General features: G+C 45.3%; 1 protein-coding gene across 1 annotated transcript in view; it reads right to left on the reverse strand.

Moving 5' to 3' along the window:
* VIT (vitrin) overlaps positions 1 to 17,044 on the reverse strand; it is an 85,173-nt gene that overhangs the window by 24,112 nt on the left and 44,017 nt on the right. Inside the window, exons 8-10 of the mRNA XM_068967113.1 lie at positions 8,938 to 8,982; positions 7,413 to 7,475; positions 543 to 690 (exon numbers count right to left, since the gene is read on the reverse strand). Coding sequence (XP_068823214.1) covers positions 543 to 690; positions 7,413 to 7,475; positions 8,938 to 8,982 — 256 coding nt within the window. The remainder of the gene's footprint in view (positions 1 to 542; positions 691 to 7,412; positions 7,476 to 8,937; positions 8,983 to 17,044) is intronic.

Here is a 17,044-nt window from a genome sequence, read left to right on the forward strand (position 1 = left end):
GGTTGGGAACATCCCCTGGAGGAGGGCATGGCTACCCACTCCAGTCTCCTTGCCTGGAGAATCCAATGGACTGTAGGCGGGCTATAGTCCATGGGGTCACAGAGAGTTGGACACGACTGAAATGACTTAGCACACACACACCTATAAGGTAGCACAGGAGCCCCTCAAACTAATACTTGAGGAGTCAGGGTTGAAAGGGAAATTGCCTGAGAGAGAGGTGAAGGCCTTAGCCCAAGGCCACACAGCCTGCTATTGGCTAAGTGAAAACTTGAACCCAGCTCTCTTAATCTCCAAACAAATATTCTCTCTACCAATCAGGAGTGCAAATGCCATTTTCTTTCAAGTGTTGATTAACCTGTCCCTCCTTCTGGAGGCCTCAGATTTCTTCATTGGCATCTGGATTGCTTCAGTTTCTCTCATTTATGTCTGTATCAGGGAAAAGAATGAATCTGCTGTGCTCTAGATGTATGGATATTTTTCTTTTCTGGCACAAAATGAAACGAGGGTCATGCCCTGGTTTTTGAATTCAAAGCCACACTTACCCGTACTGAACAACACCCATTAGTGGACCGGCAGGGCCGATGTCAAGAATCTGGGCGATGTCAGTCAGAAACTGCTTCTGGATTCGGAATCGACGTTTGCCGATGCTCGAGCTCCCATCAATTAAAAACGACAAGTCAACTTTGCAGCCTGAGAAGCGGAAAAAGACTCTGTTATTCTGCTCCTCTCATTGCGTTCACGGCCCACTCCCTGCTTCCTCAACCAGAGCTGCCTGAGATTGCCATGAAAAGAAAGTTTAAAAAAAAAAAAAGTAGCAAGATGCAAGATATAGTTATTTATTTATATTCACAGCAGATTTTCACTGGGCACCAAGATCACAGATACTTGGGTTGGTACTTATTTCCATGGTTGTTGTAGAATTCTCTGTATTAGCTACAGTTACAGACTTCAAAAGCCAGACCTCCAAGTCAAGTCTAAGAAGGCCCTCAGAATGGTTTCCTAGCTTAGACCATGTCAGCTGTTGTGTTCAGTTGCTAAGTTGTATTGATCACTTTGCGACCCCTTTGGAGCCTGCCAGGCTCCTCTGTCCATGGGATTCTCCAGGCAAGAATACTAGAGTGGGTTGTCACTTCCTACCACTAGTGCCACCTGCAAGCCCTAATATATATATGTATATGTATGTATGTATATGAAAATGTGTGGGCTCAGACTGTAAACAATCTGCCTGAAATGCAGGAGACCCAGGTTTGATCCCTGGGTCAGGAAGATCCCTTGGAGAAGGGAATGGCTACCTTCTCCAGTATTCCTGCCTGGAGAATTCCATGGACAGAGGAGCCTGGCGGGCTACAGTCCATGGGGTTTCAAAAGAGTCAGACACGACTGAGCGACTGAGCACATCGCACATATATACATTAATGAAAGCAAGAAATGGACGTGAGTTGATACAGTTTTAAACAGAATTGTTGAGGAATACTTAGTAAAGAGTGATACTACAGAACTGGACATGAAGGGAAAAGGTTCTGAGAAAACGCCTTGTTTTCTTGCTGTGGTGCATGACAATCAAAACCAGAGGAGAAGTAGGTAATGACAGGGACCTCTCTGGGCCTGGCTGACTTCACTCCATCTGGAATCAGTGCCTGGGCTCACTGGAGACCTCGTAAGGTTTTAGGCCCTGTCTGCCTGGATGTTTGGGGCCTGCCAACTCTTCTCATTTGCTGGCTACCCCTGTCCTTTGCTGCCTCCAAACTGCCTATGCCCAAGCATGATCCTTGAGATGAAGATTGGAAGAAGCAAATGAAATCAAGAAGTGAAGTTTAAAGATGCCATTAAAGTCAAGAATGTTCCCTTGGTGTCTCTAATTTTCTGAAGAGATCTCCAGTCTTTCCTATTCTATTGTTTTCCTCTATTTCTTTGCATTGATCACTGAGGAAGGCTTTGTTATCTCTCCTTGCTGTTCTTTGAAATTCTGCATTCGAATGGGTATAGCTTTACTTTTCTCCTTTGCCTTTCACTTTTCTTTTCTCAGCTATTTGTAAGGCCTCCTCAGAAACCATTTTGCCTTTTTGCATTTCTTTTTCTTGGGGATGGTCTTGATCCCTACCTCCTGTACAATGTCATGATCCTCCATCCACAGTTCTTCAGGCATTCTGTCTATAAGATCTAATGCCTTGAATTTGTTTCTCACTTCCACTGTATAATCATAAGGGATTTGATTTAGGTCATACCTGAATAGTTCAGTGGTTTTCCCTATTTTCTTTAAGTCTGAATTTGGCAATAAGGAGTTTATAATATGAGCCACAGTCAGCTCCCAGTCTTGTTTTTGCTGACTGTATAGAGCTTCTCTATCTTTGGCTGCAAAGAATATAATCAACCTGATTTTCTTATTGACCATCTGGTGATGTCCATGTGTGGAGTCTTCTCTTCTGTTGTTGGAAGAGGGTATTTGCTATCACCATATGACTTATAACATATGACTTACAGCAGAAGCAGAAGATATTAAGAAGAGGTGGCAACAATACACAGAAGAACTATACAAAAAAGACCCTCATGACCCAGATAACCACAACAGTGTGATCACTCACCTAGAGCCAGATATCCTGGAATAAGAAGTCAAGTGGACCTTGGGAAACATCACTATGAACAAAGCTAGTGGAGGTGATGGCATTCCAGTTGAGCTATTTTGAATCCTAAAAGGTGATGCTGTGAAAGTGCTGCACTCAATATGCCAGCACATTTGGAAAACTCAACAGTGGCCACAGGACTGGAAAAAGTCAGTTTTCATTCCAATCCCAAAGAAAGGTAATGCCAAAGAATGTTCAAACTACCACACAATTGCACTCATCTCACATGCTAGCAAAGTAATGCTCAAAATCCTCCAAGCAAGGCTTCAACAGTATGTGAACCAAGAACTTCCAGATGTTCAAGCTGGATTTAGAAAATGGAGAGGAACCAGAGATCAAATTGCCAACATCCACTGGATCATGGAAAAAGCAAGAGAGTTCCAGAAAAACATCTATTTCTGCTTTATTGACTATGCCAAAGCCTTTGACTGTGTGGATCACAATGAACTGTGGAAAATTCTTCAAGAGATGGGAGTACCAGACCACCAGATCTGCCTCCTGAGAAATCTGTATGCAGGCCAGGAAGCAACAGTTAGAAGTGGACATGGAACAACAGACTGGTTCCAAATAGGAAAAGGAGTACATCAAGCCTATATATTGTCACCCTGTTTATTTAACTTCTATGCAGAGTACCTCATGAGAAACGCTGGATTGGAAGAAACACAAGCTGGAATCAAGATTGCCGGGAGAAATATCAATAACCTCAGATATGCAGATGACACCACCTTTATGGCAGAAAGTGAAGAGGAACTAAAAAGCCTCTTGATGAAAGTAAAAGAGGAGAGTGAAAAAGTTGGCTTAAAGCTCAACATTCAGAAAACGAACATCATGGCATCCAGTCCCATCACTTCATGGGAAATAGATGGGGAAACAGTGGAAACAGTGTCAGACTTTATTTTTGGGGGATCCAAAATTACTGCAGATGGTGATTGCAGCCATGAAATTAAAAGACGCTTACTCCTTGGAAGAAAAGTTATGACCAACCTAGATAGCATATTCAAAAGCAGAGGCATTACTTTGCTGACTAAGGTCCATCTAGTCAAGGCTATGGTTTGTCCAGCAGTCATGTATGGATGTGAGAGTTGGACTGTGAAGAAGGCTGAGCGCCGAAGAATTGATGCTTTTGAAATGTGGTGTTGGAGAAGACTCTTGAGAGTCCCTTGGACTGCAAGGAGATCCAACCAGTCCATTCTGAAGGAGATCAGCCCTGGGATTTCTTTGGAAGGAATGATGCTAAAGCTGAAACTCCAGTACTTTGGCCACCTCATGCGAAGAGTTGACTCATTGGAAAAGACTTTGATGCTGGGAGGGATTGAGAGCAGGAGAAGGGGACAACAGAGGATGAGATGGCTGGATGGCATCACTGACTTGATGGATGCGAGTCTGAATGAACTCTGGGAGTTGGTAATGGACAGGGAGGCCTGGTTTGTTGCGATTCATGGGGTCGCAGAGAGTCGGACACGACTGAGCGACTGAACTGAACTGATGGTTTTTCCAGTAGTCGAGTATGGATGTGAGAGTTGGACTATAAAGAAAGCTGAGCACTGAAGAATTGATGCTTTTGAACGGTGGTGTTGGAGAAGACTCTTGAGAGTCCCTTGGACTGCAACGAGATCCAACCAGTCCATCGTAAAGGAGATCAGTCCTGAATATTCATTGGAAGGACTGATGCTGAAGGTCTAATACTTTGGCCACCTGAAGTGAAGAACTGACTCATTGGAAAAGACCCTGATGCTGGGAAAGATGGAAGGCAGGAGGAGAAGGGGTGACAGAGGATGAAATGGTTGGATGGCATCACTGACTTGATGAACATTAGTTTGAGTAAGCTCCAGGAGTTGGTGATGGATAGGAAAGCCTGGTGTGCTGCAGTCCATTGGGTCGCAGTGAGTCGGACACGACTTAGCGACTGAACTGAACTGACTGAAAGTCAAGAATCAAGTAAAAGAACAGCGGAACTACTCTATGGCTTGGCATGTTTCCCAAACAGGGCTATTCCCACTGTTTCCTGGGTCCAGGCTTGTGATGTGAATTGCCGCCAGCAGGTGGCAGTGGTGCTCTTTAGGGCTTGCCGCCCACCAGCACCAACAGTTTGCTGGAAATGTGAACGCCCAGGCTCCACCTGGACATATAGAATCAGATTCCAGTTTAGCAGGATCCCCAGGTGATTGATGTGCACATTAAAGTTTGAGAAGCACGCCTGAAGAGAACTTCTTTCCGATGTCAGCAGCGTAGTTCAATATGCCTTTTAAATGAAAATCCTTTATTTTTTTTATTTAGAGAAAAGAATAACTTAAGAGCCAAACAAGAGAACATGGATTTTGTAGCATCTATTTTGGTTCTTCCTAGACCACTTTTTTCTCCTTATTTCTTACATCTTGAGCTATGTTCAGGATTGAGACATTGATTTCATAGGTTTTAAGAAGCAAAGTGTTTATTTACTTCATTCTCTTCACTTAGCCTAATGGCTGAAACTGGGGTTAACTTTGCTCCTTTTTTCCAAGAAATTTTTAAAGTTCATTTTATTGGGGTACAGTTGCTTTACAATGTTGTGTTTCTGCTGTACAGCAAAGTGAATCAGCAATATATTTGCACATATCTCCTCTTTTTTTTGGATTTCCTTCCCGTTTAGGTCACCACAAAGCAGTGAGTTCCCTGTACTATACAGCAGATTCTCATTAGTTATCAATTTAATACATAGTATCAATAACCTGTATATGTCAATTCCAAACTCCTAATTCATCCCACCCCAGCTTTCCTCCTTGATATCCCCATTTTCTCTATGTCTGTGTCTCTGTTTCTGCTTTGCAAATAAGATGACCTATATCATTTTTCTAGATTCTGTATATATGCATTAATATACAATGTTTGTTTTTCTGATTTCACTCTGTATGAGTCTCTGTGTCCATCTGTGTCTCTGCAAATGGCAGAGTCTCATTCCTTTTTATGGCTGAGTAATATTCCATTGCATGTATGTACTATATCTTCTTTATCCAGTCCTCTGTTGATGGAGATTTAGGTTGCTTCCATGTCCTGGCTATTGTAAATAGCACTGCACTGGACACTGGGGTGCATGTATCTGTTTCAATTATGGTTTTCTCTGGATATATGCCCAGGAGTAGGATTGCTTGGTCATATGGTGGTCCTGTGTTTAGTTTTTTAAGGTGCTTCCATACTCTTTTCCTTAGTGGCTGTATCAGTTTACATTCCCACCAGTGCAGGAGGGTTCCCTTTTTTCTACACCCTCTCCAGTATTTATTGCTTGTAGATTTTTTGATGATGGCCATTCTGATGAGTGTAAGATGATACCTCACTGTAGTTTTGATTTGCATCCAAGAATGTTTGAGTGACAGTGGCTCACGCTCAGGGCATGTGCTCACTGAGACCCTAGTGGCTTTCTCACATTAAGACGAAAACATGCTGATGTGAAGATGACAGTGTCAATACCAAGGGACAGAACTGGGTTATGAAGTGTTCAGCATGAGCAATTTATTATGCTCACTGAGGATGGAAGAGGAGGAAGGAAAGGTAAGACAAAGTGTCTGCAGGAATCAATCTACCAGTTTTCTTAATTGCTTTGGTATTCTTCAACATGGTACAATTTTATAGATGAATGCTTTGTGTTAATATATTAGGCCAGTGTTTTTTAACCCTGGATAAATATCTGAGTTCCTTATGCAGCTTCAACAAATAAAGATGCCTGGGAATCACTCTAGGCGGTGCTTCTCAAGGGTTAATGTGCAAAGGAATTGCTTGATTCAGTGGGTCTGGGGTAGACCCTGAGAGTTTGCATCTCTAACAAGCTCCCAGGTGATGCCCGATGCTGCTGGTCCTCAGACCACACTTTGAGTGGCAAAATCAAGGGAGAGTCAGGTTCAGTAGGTATGAGGCAAGAATTAGCACTTTTCATTGTTTAAGATATCTGCAGGTGATTCTCACGTATAGGTGAGTTGAGACTGGCACCCCATTGGTGGCTGACTTGTCACGGCTTTCTGGGGGAATTTGCAGATGCTTGCAACACACAGCTCCCTCCTGGTTTCCCTCTTTTTCTCTGCTCTCTTTCTTGTATCCTTGGGTGGCTTCTCTTGCACCCAGTCAGTATCAAAGATCTTCAGGTTTAAGTCCCCTGCTTCTTACTGTAACCTGTCTCCCTGGGTCACACTTTCTGTTCTCTTTCGGTTCTCAAAACCTTGGTTTTGCCCTCATCATCTTCCAACTCTAAGTTTCCAGCTGGACTGTTGTTTCTGAATGTCAGGGTGGCCAACTCTCTGCTAGACTGAATATCTTACAGAAGGTGATAGATATAAACACCTTCCTTCCCCAACCTGTTCCAACTCCAGTGGTCCTGATGGCAGCTCCAGTTGTTCGAATCATCTTTAATTGCTCCCTGTCTTCACCTCCACCCCTCTAGCTTCTTCTTTCTCTATCTCTTGGATTTGCCCATTTCTCTCCATTTATGCTTCCCACCCTGAGCTCTGTGTACCATCATCTCTGCAGACCTTCATCCTCACTGGCAAGCCAGTCTCCTCCTTTCATCCACTCTTGTCCCCCGACTCCACCCCAGCCTGTTGCCATAGTGACATTTTAAACATCTGATCCTCTCCCACTCTTGCACACAGATAGTTTAAATCCTTCAGAAGCTTCCCTTTTCCTTTAGAACAAAGTGACGGAAGAGAGATAAATAGACCCAGGGTAGGAGAGAGGCGGGTGTGGGTGGGAGTGAGTGGGCAGAGGGGAGAGAGAGCAGATCAGATGTCAAAGCCACTAGGGGTTTCTAGTTGTCAATTAACTTACTTGGATCTCCCTGGGATGCTGGCTCCAAAGACTGTGTGCTTAATTCTTCTTTTGGAACAAATCCTGGAAAGAGCAGTAAAACTTTTGGTGACTTACAAGAACAGGAAGCATCTGGCCTCACCCCAGGGATGGGGACAAAATGGATATTCACACTCAGCTCCAGGGGCTGCGCTTACTGCTAACTGTGCTCTTCTCCATACCACCCCCATCTGAGGAGACAAGATTGGATGCATATTTACAGACAGTGCAATAGAGATACAGCACACCTCTGGGTGCTTACGGGCATTTGAAGTCAAGTGTGTTCAGATCTGTCTTCTACAGCCCCTTAGCTTAATCTATCTGAGCCTTAGCCTTCTTATCTGAAAGCATTAAGCACTTTGCCAGTGTAAATTATCCCTCTGTACAATTCTGAAAATCTTGAGGTCAGGGTCACCTAAACCTTCCCTGTGGTCCTCAGTCAATATTCAGTGACTGAGTTGATGAACAAAGATGAATGAGACCAAGGACGGGGTTGGGTGTAGACCGGAGGAGAAGAGATGAGATACTAGCAGCTCAAACAAACTGTCCCCTCCTGCAGGCTGAGACCAGATGCAGAAACAAAACGATTAGTGCTTTGAGAGGGCGTGTGTGTATGTGAACTGAATTTCAGCTTCAGGGTTTTCTTTAGAGCTGTTTACCTGGGAGCCACATTCATAAATGTTTCAGATAAGGAAATAAAGACAATAGTCTTTTAAGGCTTAGAAAGGCCAATGAGTTTCTTGGCAGAGTGTAATTGCAGCACCGGAAGTGAGTCTCCTGTTTTTGGGATGCTGCGGAATGCCCGCCAAGAATCCCCCACCTCCATGGAAGAAGGTGCTCAGGACTCCACTCTTGGGTGGGGTGAGCTTTCTCTTGGCTTTGTTAGTTTTTCCAATTTGCGAAGCACATGATTTCATCTTCCCATTAAAGGTCAGCTTGCTCATCCCACTTCCTCAAATCATTAAAAAAATTCACTAATGGCATTTCTCAGCCAGGAGTCCTGGGAGGGGAAGAAATACACGTCCGGAGGCTCAAGTCCTCTCCTCCATATCCCTCCGCCTGCCCCCAAACCAGCAAAATCTGCCCTTGCACCAAGAGTCTGAAAACTGTGTTTGCTGTTGGAGTTTTAAACACTTAATGTAGTAAATAGGGAACAACATTCATTCATGTGAAGAAAAAACCTGAATCCCATTTGCAAAGAAGGAAGAAGAAATGGAATGAAATTAAGGTGTGTGCCCAGATGGAGTGAGGGTCTAACCCATTTTGGGGGCTGGGAACTCACTGCCTTCTGTCTTCACATTTCCTTCCCTCTCTGTGAATCCAGTCTTGTCCCTGACTCAGTCCTCCCTGTGGGGGTTTCAGTGGGCCGTTTGCCTGGCCACCAGATACCTAACGTTGGAGGTGACACCGGAGGAATCTTCTGTCGCAGATTTGACCTCTGTGCCATTTGCTGTAATCCTAAGAATCTTGATCTAGTCATGGCCAGAAGGATGGGCTGTATAATTACCTGCATCGAGAAGGACTGATTCAGGTTTCCACAAGGCAGGTTCCCCTGATTTTCAGGATTAAAGAAAAAGACAAACTCATTAGTTAGATGAAACCAGCAGAAGCCCTCAAGTGAACTGCCAGGATGATAATATTTTCTAATTATGGCAGAAAGCTCAGTAAAGAAACCCAAGACCAGATATGGGATGAAGCAACCTGAAATCTGTGATTTTCTTATTTAAAGTTCTTAAAGTCAGAGACAAAAACATCGTTATTCTTTTCTTCCTTTCACTATGCGCCAATAAGCATGGAATGATAGCAGTCCTGAAGTTCAAGGGGAACTAAAAGCTCATGCAATTTGAAGAACCACCATTGTTGCTGTTCAGTCGCTCAGTTGTATCCAACTCTTTGTGACCCCGTGGGCTGCAGCACACCAGGCTTCCCTGTCCTTCACCATCTCCTGGAGCTTGCTCAAACTCATGTCCATTGAGTCAGTGAAGCCATCCAACCATCTCATCCTTTGTTGTCCCCTTCTCTTCCTGCCATTGATCTTTTCCAGCATCAGGGCCTTTTTCCAATAGGTCGACTCTTTGCATCAGGTGACCAAAGTATTGGAGCTTCAGCATCAGCCCCTCCAATGAATATTCAGGACTGATTTCCTTTAGGATTGACTGGTTGGATCTCCTTGCAGTCCAAGGGACTCTCAAGAGTCTTCTCCAACACCACAGTTCAAACACATCAATTCTTTGGCTCTCAGCCTTCTTTATGGTCCAACTCTCACATCCATACATGACTGCTGGAAAAACCATAGCTTTGACTAGATGGACTTTTGTTGGCAAAGTTAATCTCTGCTTCTTAATACGCTGTGTAGGTTTGTTATAGCTTTTCATCCAAGGAGCAATCATCTTTTAATTTCATGGCTGCAGTCATCATCTGCAGTGATTTTGGAGCCCAAGAAAATAAACTCTCTCACTGTTTCCATTGTTTCCCCATCTATTTTGAAGTGATGGGACTGGATGCCATAATCTTTGTTTTTTGAATGTTGAGTTTTAAGCCAGCTTTTTCACTCTCTTCTTTCACCTTCATTAACAGGCTCTTTATTTCCTCTTTGCTTTCTGCTGTAAGGGTGGTGTCATCTGCATATCTGAGGTTGTTGATATTTCTCCTGGCAATCTTGATTCCAGCTTGTGCTTCATCCAGCCTGGCATTTCTCATGATGTACTCTGCATATAAGTTAAATAAGCAGGGTGACAATATACAGCTTTGATGTACTCCTTTCCCAATTTTGAACCAGTCCATTGTTCCAATGCAACCCACTAACCTGCTTCAATAACATCTCTACCAAGTGAGTGGCTGGTGGGTGCTTGAATACCTCCAGAGACAGGGAACTCATTACTTTAGCAACAACAAAAATAGAGCATTTCTTCTTGGACTATTGAGACTTTGAGAAAACTTTTCTTTATGCCAATCTGAAACCTTCATCTGCCATCCATCCATCTGTTCTTCATCACACTTAATCACATGTGTGCATTCAGTCGTGTCCAATTCTTTGTGACCCTATGGACTATAGACTGCCAGGATCCTCTGTCCATGGAATTTTCCAGGCAAGAATACTGAAGTGGGTTGCCATGTCCTCCTGCAGGAGATCTTCCTGACCCAGGGGTCGAACTCGCATCTCCTGCATTGCAGGCAGTTTCTTTACTGCTGAGCCATCAGGGAAGCCCCATCACACTTAATATGCACCCAAAATACACCCATTGTCATTCCGGGTACATTTGCCTCATCCATCTATTTGTGTTTCTTCCCTTGGAACCACACAGAACAAATCTGGCCCCTTCAGGGAGTAGACAGTCCCCTCATTTCCTGAGGCTCTGCTTCTCCCCGCGTGCCTGAAGCAGAATGGACCAAAGCAGCAAACGCCCTTCACCGCACCCCAGTGCTAATGCAGTGGCAGGGGTGGTCAGGAAGTGAACATTCTTATGCAATAGTCCCTGATCTTTTGTGGGGAGTATGTCTGGAAGGGACTTAAGGGGCAGCAAAACATGTTAGGAAGCCTCATAAGGACACCCACGTGGCTATTTTTCTCCTCCCCCTCCTCCCACCTTTAGCTCACAAGGTTAAGAGCGTAACCAACTGTTTCATTTCTTAAAGGCCATCCAGCACACTTCAATTAGCACACTCCGATGAAGTGATATTCTCCTTTACATGATTCAGTGATGCCAGGCTATTGTGAAAGGCAAGTCTGCTCTTGTAGATTCTGGGTTCTTGGTGAAAAGTGAGTTTAATTTGACTCAGCCATTAACCAGGTGTAGGACCTTGAGCAAGTCACATACCCTCCATGAACTGCAATTTCTTTTTGAGTAATATTAGCAGTTTGGGTGGGATGATCTCCAAGTTCAAAATATTTATGATCTATATGTTTTAAGTATTCAGCTTCTTTAGCCTCATTATTCTATCGCCACCTACCGGCAAAACTATGCACTTTGCCCTTTTCCTTAAAAAAAAGAAAAAGAAAAAAGTTCTGGTGACACCTCAGTTTTTGTCTAAGGCTTTCAGCACCCTTGGGTGTGAGGAAAGATTAGAATGCTGGGTGCTCTGTTACTTTAGTAGGAGATGAACAATTTTCTGACATGAATTAATGAAGTGGTGGGACCAGATGCTATGTATGATCTTCGTTTTTTGAATGTTGAGTTTTAAGTCAGCTTTTTCACTCTCCTCTTTCACCTGACATGAAGGATTTTTCCAAGTCTGTTACTCTGTCCTGGAGGCCTGTCCTCTATCTGTGTCACTTTAATTTGTTTGGAAAAAGTTTGAACCAAATCACTTTCACCCAAAAGCTGAAGGCTGAAAAAATATTTAGACAGCTCAGACTTGGTGCTTTGAGCTTGGTGGTGATGAGAAGTAGATTTGTGAGAACGTTTGTGTTCTGGTGTTGAGGGCATGGTGTGGGGCCAACAGAAGACTATCCTGAGTCTACCAAAGACTAGCTGGGGGCTGAGGGGCTTGCCTGCCTTCTCTGACCTTCAGTTTTCTCCTGTGTAAACTGAGGGCACAAGGACTTGTTCTGCCCTGCTCACATGAAGACTGCTGCTGATTAGTTGCTAGGTTGTGTCCACCTGTTTGCGACCCCATGGCCTGTAGCCTGCCAGGCTCCTCTGTTCACGAGATTTCCCAGGCAAGAATACTGGAATGGGTTGCCATTTTCTCCTCCAGGATATCTTCTTGATGCAGGGATTGAACCCATGTCTTCTGCTTGACAGTTGGATTCTCTGCCACTGACCCACCTGGGAAGCCCTTATATGAAGGTAAATGTCTATAAAATCACTCTAAAACTGGTGAAAGGCACTTGTAAAGAAACGGCTAATAATTCTTGTGACAGTGCTGGCTCCGTCATCTTATAGATACAGTCAGTGTCTATGGGAGGTATTGGTCTTGAACACGCACTGACCAAGCCCCATGTGAGCATTACACTAGAGTAACCCTGCGGGTCAGGGACAGCCATGATCCCACTTTACAGGTGGGAAAACTGACACACGGGGAATGGCAGCGCAGAGTATTAGACCCAGGCAGGTAGGCTTTCCCTGTGGTATTCACTGCCTGTTTTTGACGGGTGGCATCATTGTTGCTTCCGAATCTCAGGGTTCTGGGGGTGGGGGGTGCACCACGGAGAAGCCAGGCCTGGAATGTCACATGAAGAACGAGGGCCCGGAGCATCCCTGGTTTAAAATCCATGGCGACCTTTGCCCTGGTTACGGCTCCTACTGTTCCCTGAGCATCTGGAGTTTACCAGCCTGGGATCCAATGGGAGTCATGGCGATGGCCCTTAGGGCTCTCAAGTTTTATGGGACAGACCCACAGCTGGCCCCTCAGCCGCAGCTTCTCCCCAGGGACTTCCGCTGCAGTTTTTAGCAGGAGGCATCAGTCTGAGGGGCAGCAGCCTCTGGAGCCACGGGACTCCACACACCTCCCTTCCAGGGCCTGGCCTCGTGCCAGCAGCTCCACATTTGAGGGTGACTGGAGAAGGCTGGGGACACTCAGAGGTCCTGGGCATGGGCATCAGGCCAGCAAAACATCCGCAGCCCTGCGTTTACAGATGGGTTCCCCTCCAAAGCTCTGCGTGGGACATTTGTTTGGGAGCTGGCAACCTCTTCTCATGGAAGCGACATCAACTCTGTGGTTAGGTTTCCAGGCCAGTGAAGCTTATCTGATCAAACAGAGCTCAGGGTACCGTGAAGCTACCTCCGATGGTTCCAAGGAAAAGTCCCTGAGTTCTAGCCTCAATCTTCTTGAGTGTTCCACCCGTCCCTCCCCTGGGGGCACAGCAGGAGCAGCCAGGTCAGCCAGAATGGACTTAGAGGGTCCTGGTCAGGGGGTAAGGGTATGCCTGTGAGGGCAGGGGGAGGCGGTGGCATCACTGATGAGTCTAGAGGTGGGGAGTATGGGACCTGCCAAGGCAGAAGTTTTAGCCCCAGAATATTAGAATCTGAAAATATTTGAGTCATCTTTTAGTTCTAACACACAGCACAGTCTCAGTACATTAAAAAAAAAAAAAATTAACAGTTCCCCTGCCATGGAGGTGGTGACTTAAACTGGGGACATGTTAAGTTACATCTGTGAGCAGAAGGCATAGTGGGAGGAGGAAGCAGTACTCACTCAGGGTCCTAAGTTCGGGGTCCTGTGCAGGAGAGGGTGAAATATTAAGGCTGATGGCCATACTATTAGGTCTGTACATAGCTGCTTGTGTCTGTTAATGCATTGCCCTCAACATGGATAGGGTATTTAGTGGGGCTCAGGAGATTCCATCCCATGTGATATAATTTTATCAGTGACTGGAGAGGAGACGGCTGGCGTATTAATCAATTTGGTGGATGACAGAGAAGGAAGGCCAGCTGATGATGATGGAAGGCTAGTTAATGCATTCAGTGACAGAATTAAGATTCAGCAAGGCTGCAGCACACTAAACTAAGGGAGGGTTTAATAGAGTTAAGTGTGATATTCTAACCGGGGGCGAAAACTCAGCTGCTCCAGGACAGCGTTGGGGTGACCTGCTTCTCTAGAAATACGTGAGAAAAAGCCCTGGGAACCTGAGCAATTGCCAGTTCAGTAGGAGATGAGCTGATGAGGAGACAAAGCCTCCCCCACATGGAACTTGGGATGTTTTCAAGGAACCAGAGTATTTAGAGCGAGAGAGGCAGTTCCCTGGCACAGCCCTCTAGGCAGCGTGTCCTGCTCTGAGTGCCTGCTCTGAGTCACCACCAATAGACTGAGGTTTAGCCGGAGGGTGTGCTGCTGAGTCACGTAAGGACCCGTTGGAAGTCTAAGAGAAATTTGTCCCAGAAAAGACGAGATGCAAAGGAGGACATGAAGGCTACTTTCACATACGTGAAGGACCCTCAAATTTATCATTTTAACAAATACCGAAGATCCCCATAGAGCCTCTGTGTTGGTTACATCTATTATTGCTTTTTCTCATATTAGAAATTAAAACTGTGTATCCTCTCATTTAAAACAAATGGACTACCTATCCATTTATTTCACTATTCATTCACCTATTCACAAACCTATTCATTCTATTTTAACATTTTATAATGGAAATAACTGCTTCCTAAAACAAAAGAATTCAGTGGGAAGAGTGGCAGACATCTCCACTGTCTGATGTAATAGAAGACAGCTCAAATCTGATGTCAGTTCCTTCTGTCCATCTGTGGCGATATGTCATTTTTGTTGAGGAGTTTGAAGAAAATCTGGCCTCAGTTATAGAGGGAGCGAAGAGAGGGCCTCACAGAAGCCCTGAAAGCAAAGTTCTTGGACCACAAAGTGAGAAGTAGTAGTTTCGACACATTAGGAGCAACCAGGCTTAAGTTCTAGATAGCACGTCCAACAGCGGGCCTGGGAAGCTCTGGGCCCCTCACATAGTTATCCTACACGGGGCAACGGCTTCCCTGCTGGCTCAGTGGTAAAGAATCTGCCTGCCAGTGTGGGGGACGTGGGTTTGGGATTGGGAAGATCCCTGGAGAAGGAAATGGGAACTCACTCCAGCATCCTTGCCTGGGAAATCCCACGAATAGACAAGACTGGCAGGCCATGGGTTCGAAAAGAGTCAGACACGACTAAACAACAACAAGCACAGGGCAAGGCCTCTGTCTGCCACATCACAAGGGATTCAGTTGTTTGGTGGAAAATCAGACCAGATCCACTTTGCTTTATTTTTTCAATGTGGCATTAAGTAAATATTTTAATGGGCTGTGATTACAGGACAGAAATCACTAAAGTACATAGAAGGTTAAAAACAAGACTTCTGAACTGATCTGAAACGCCAACACATAAAAGTCTGAAAATGGGTAGGATGGGGAAACCGGAGTGAGTCACAGCCCCTGACCTAGCTGCCTTGAACTTCAAAGCAGAGTCATTGCTGTGCTGCTCATTACAAACATACAGACCAGAAGCACTCATACAGTTCATCCCAGTTCCATGATCTGAGGATCTTCTAGCTGAGAAGTTGGCTGACTATCTGATATGCAGGATTTTATCGGAAGTGAGAGCCAGGTGAAGATCCCGTGTGCCAGTGGCTCCCCTATCTGCAGAAGCTAGCTCTGGGCTTTGAGATTTGTGCAGGCCTGAACACCAGAGCCTCTTGATGAAAGTGAAAAAGGAGAGTGAGAAAGTTGGCTTAAAACTGAACATTCAGAAAACTAAGATCATGGCATCTGGTCCCATCACTTCATGGCACATAGATGGGGAAACAGTGACAGATTTTATCCTTTTGGGCTCCAAAATCACTGCAGATGGTGACTGCAGCCTTGAATTTAAAAGACGCTTGCTCCTTGGAAGAAAAGCTATGACCAACCTAGACAGCATATTAAAAAGCAGACATTACTTTGCCAACAAAGGTCCATCTAGTCAAAGCTATGGTCTTTCCAGTGGTCATGTATGGATGTGAGAGTTGGACTATAAAGAAAGCTGAGCACCGAAGAATTGATGCTTTTGAACTGTGGTGTTGGAAAAGACTCTTGAGAGTCCCTTGGACTGCAAGGAGATCCAACCAGTCCATCCTAAAGGAATCAGTCCGAATATTCATTCAAAGGACTGATGTTGAAGCTGAAACTCCAATACTTTGGCCACCTGATGTGAAGAACTGACTCATTGGAAAAGACCCTGATGGTGGGAAAGATTGAAGGTGGGAGGAGAAGGGGATAACAGAGGATGAGATGGTTGGATGATATCACTGACTCAATGGACATGAGTTTGAGTAAATTCTGGGAGTTGGTGATGGACAGGGAGGCCTGGTATGCTGTAGTCCATGGGGTTGCAAAGAATTGGACATGGCTGAGCAACTGAACTGAGTACCTTGGGCGAGCAGAAGTCCCAAGAGCACCCTGCCTTGGGGAGGGTCTGACTGCTCAGAGCCAAGTTGCAGAGGTGATAGTGGAGTGGGAAGAGCAGTGGAAAAGAGCAGGATTTGAGGGAGAAAGGAGCTGGGACCATCAGTGTGGTCAGTGAGATGGAGTCTTAGTTACTAGGAGCACAAAGAGAGTGGATGAGAAAGGGAGACTCAGGGCGGGAGACCCAGGCAGTAAGGCTATAAAAGATTATGAAAAGGGAACGGGATCAAATGCTAAAAAACAGTCTTGGGTTGTTGGGTAGGAAGAAACAGGAGCCAGAGGTCAAATAAGTACCTTGTTGCCATCACCCCCACAAGCCAAGTCTGATTCTCATGGGGTGTCTGGGCATTTGCACTGTGTCCCAGAGGCAGGTCCTGGGATGGCAGGATGGGGCCTAGGCTGCCCAAATGAGGGATATCTCCAGCAGTCCCCAGCCCCTGGGAGCCCCAGGGCATCTTGACTGGTAGAGACATACCTCTGACACTAGAAGGGACACTGAGATCGGACAGAGCAAAGAGATGGTTATTGGAGGTTAAAAGCTGGGCCTGACCTGGAGGTGAGCTGCAGGGGCCAGCACTGTGCGGGAGACGGTGTTTGTAGACACAGCAGAACAAGGGCGGTAAGCAGCCGGCAGCCTTGCCAGGCTTCTGGCTTCAGAGACTCCTGCAGTTGGATACCCCAGGGGGTGGGATTAGACAGATCAGCTGATTAACATGCAATCAGCAATCTGTTTTCTTCTCTTATTTT

This window comes from Capricornis sumatraensis, chromosome 1, assembly GCF_032405125.1.
Source record: "Capricornis sumatraensis isolate serow.1 chromosome 1, serow.2, whole genome shotgun sequence".
Classification (NCBI taxonomy): Eukaryota; Metazoa; Chordata; class Mammalia; order Artiodactyla; family Bovidae; genus Capricornis; species Capricornis sumatraensis.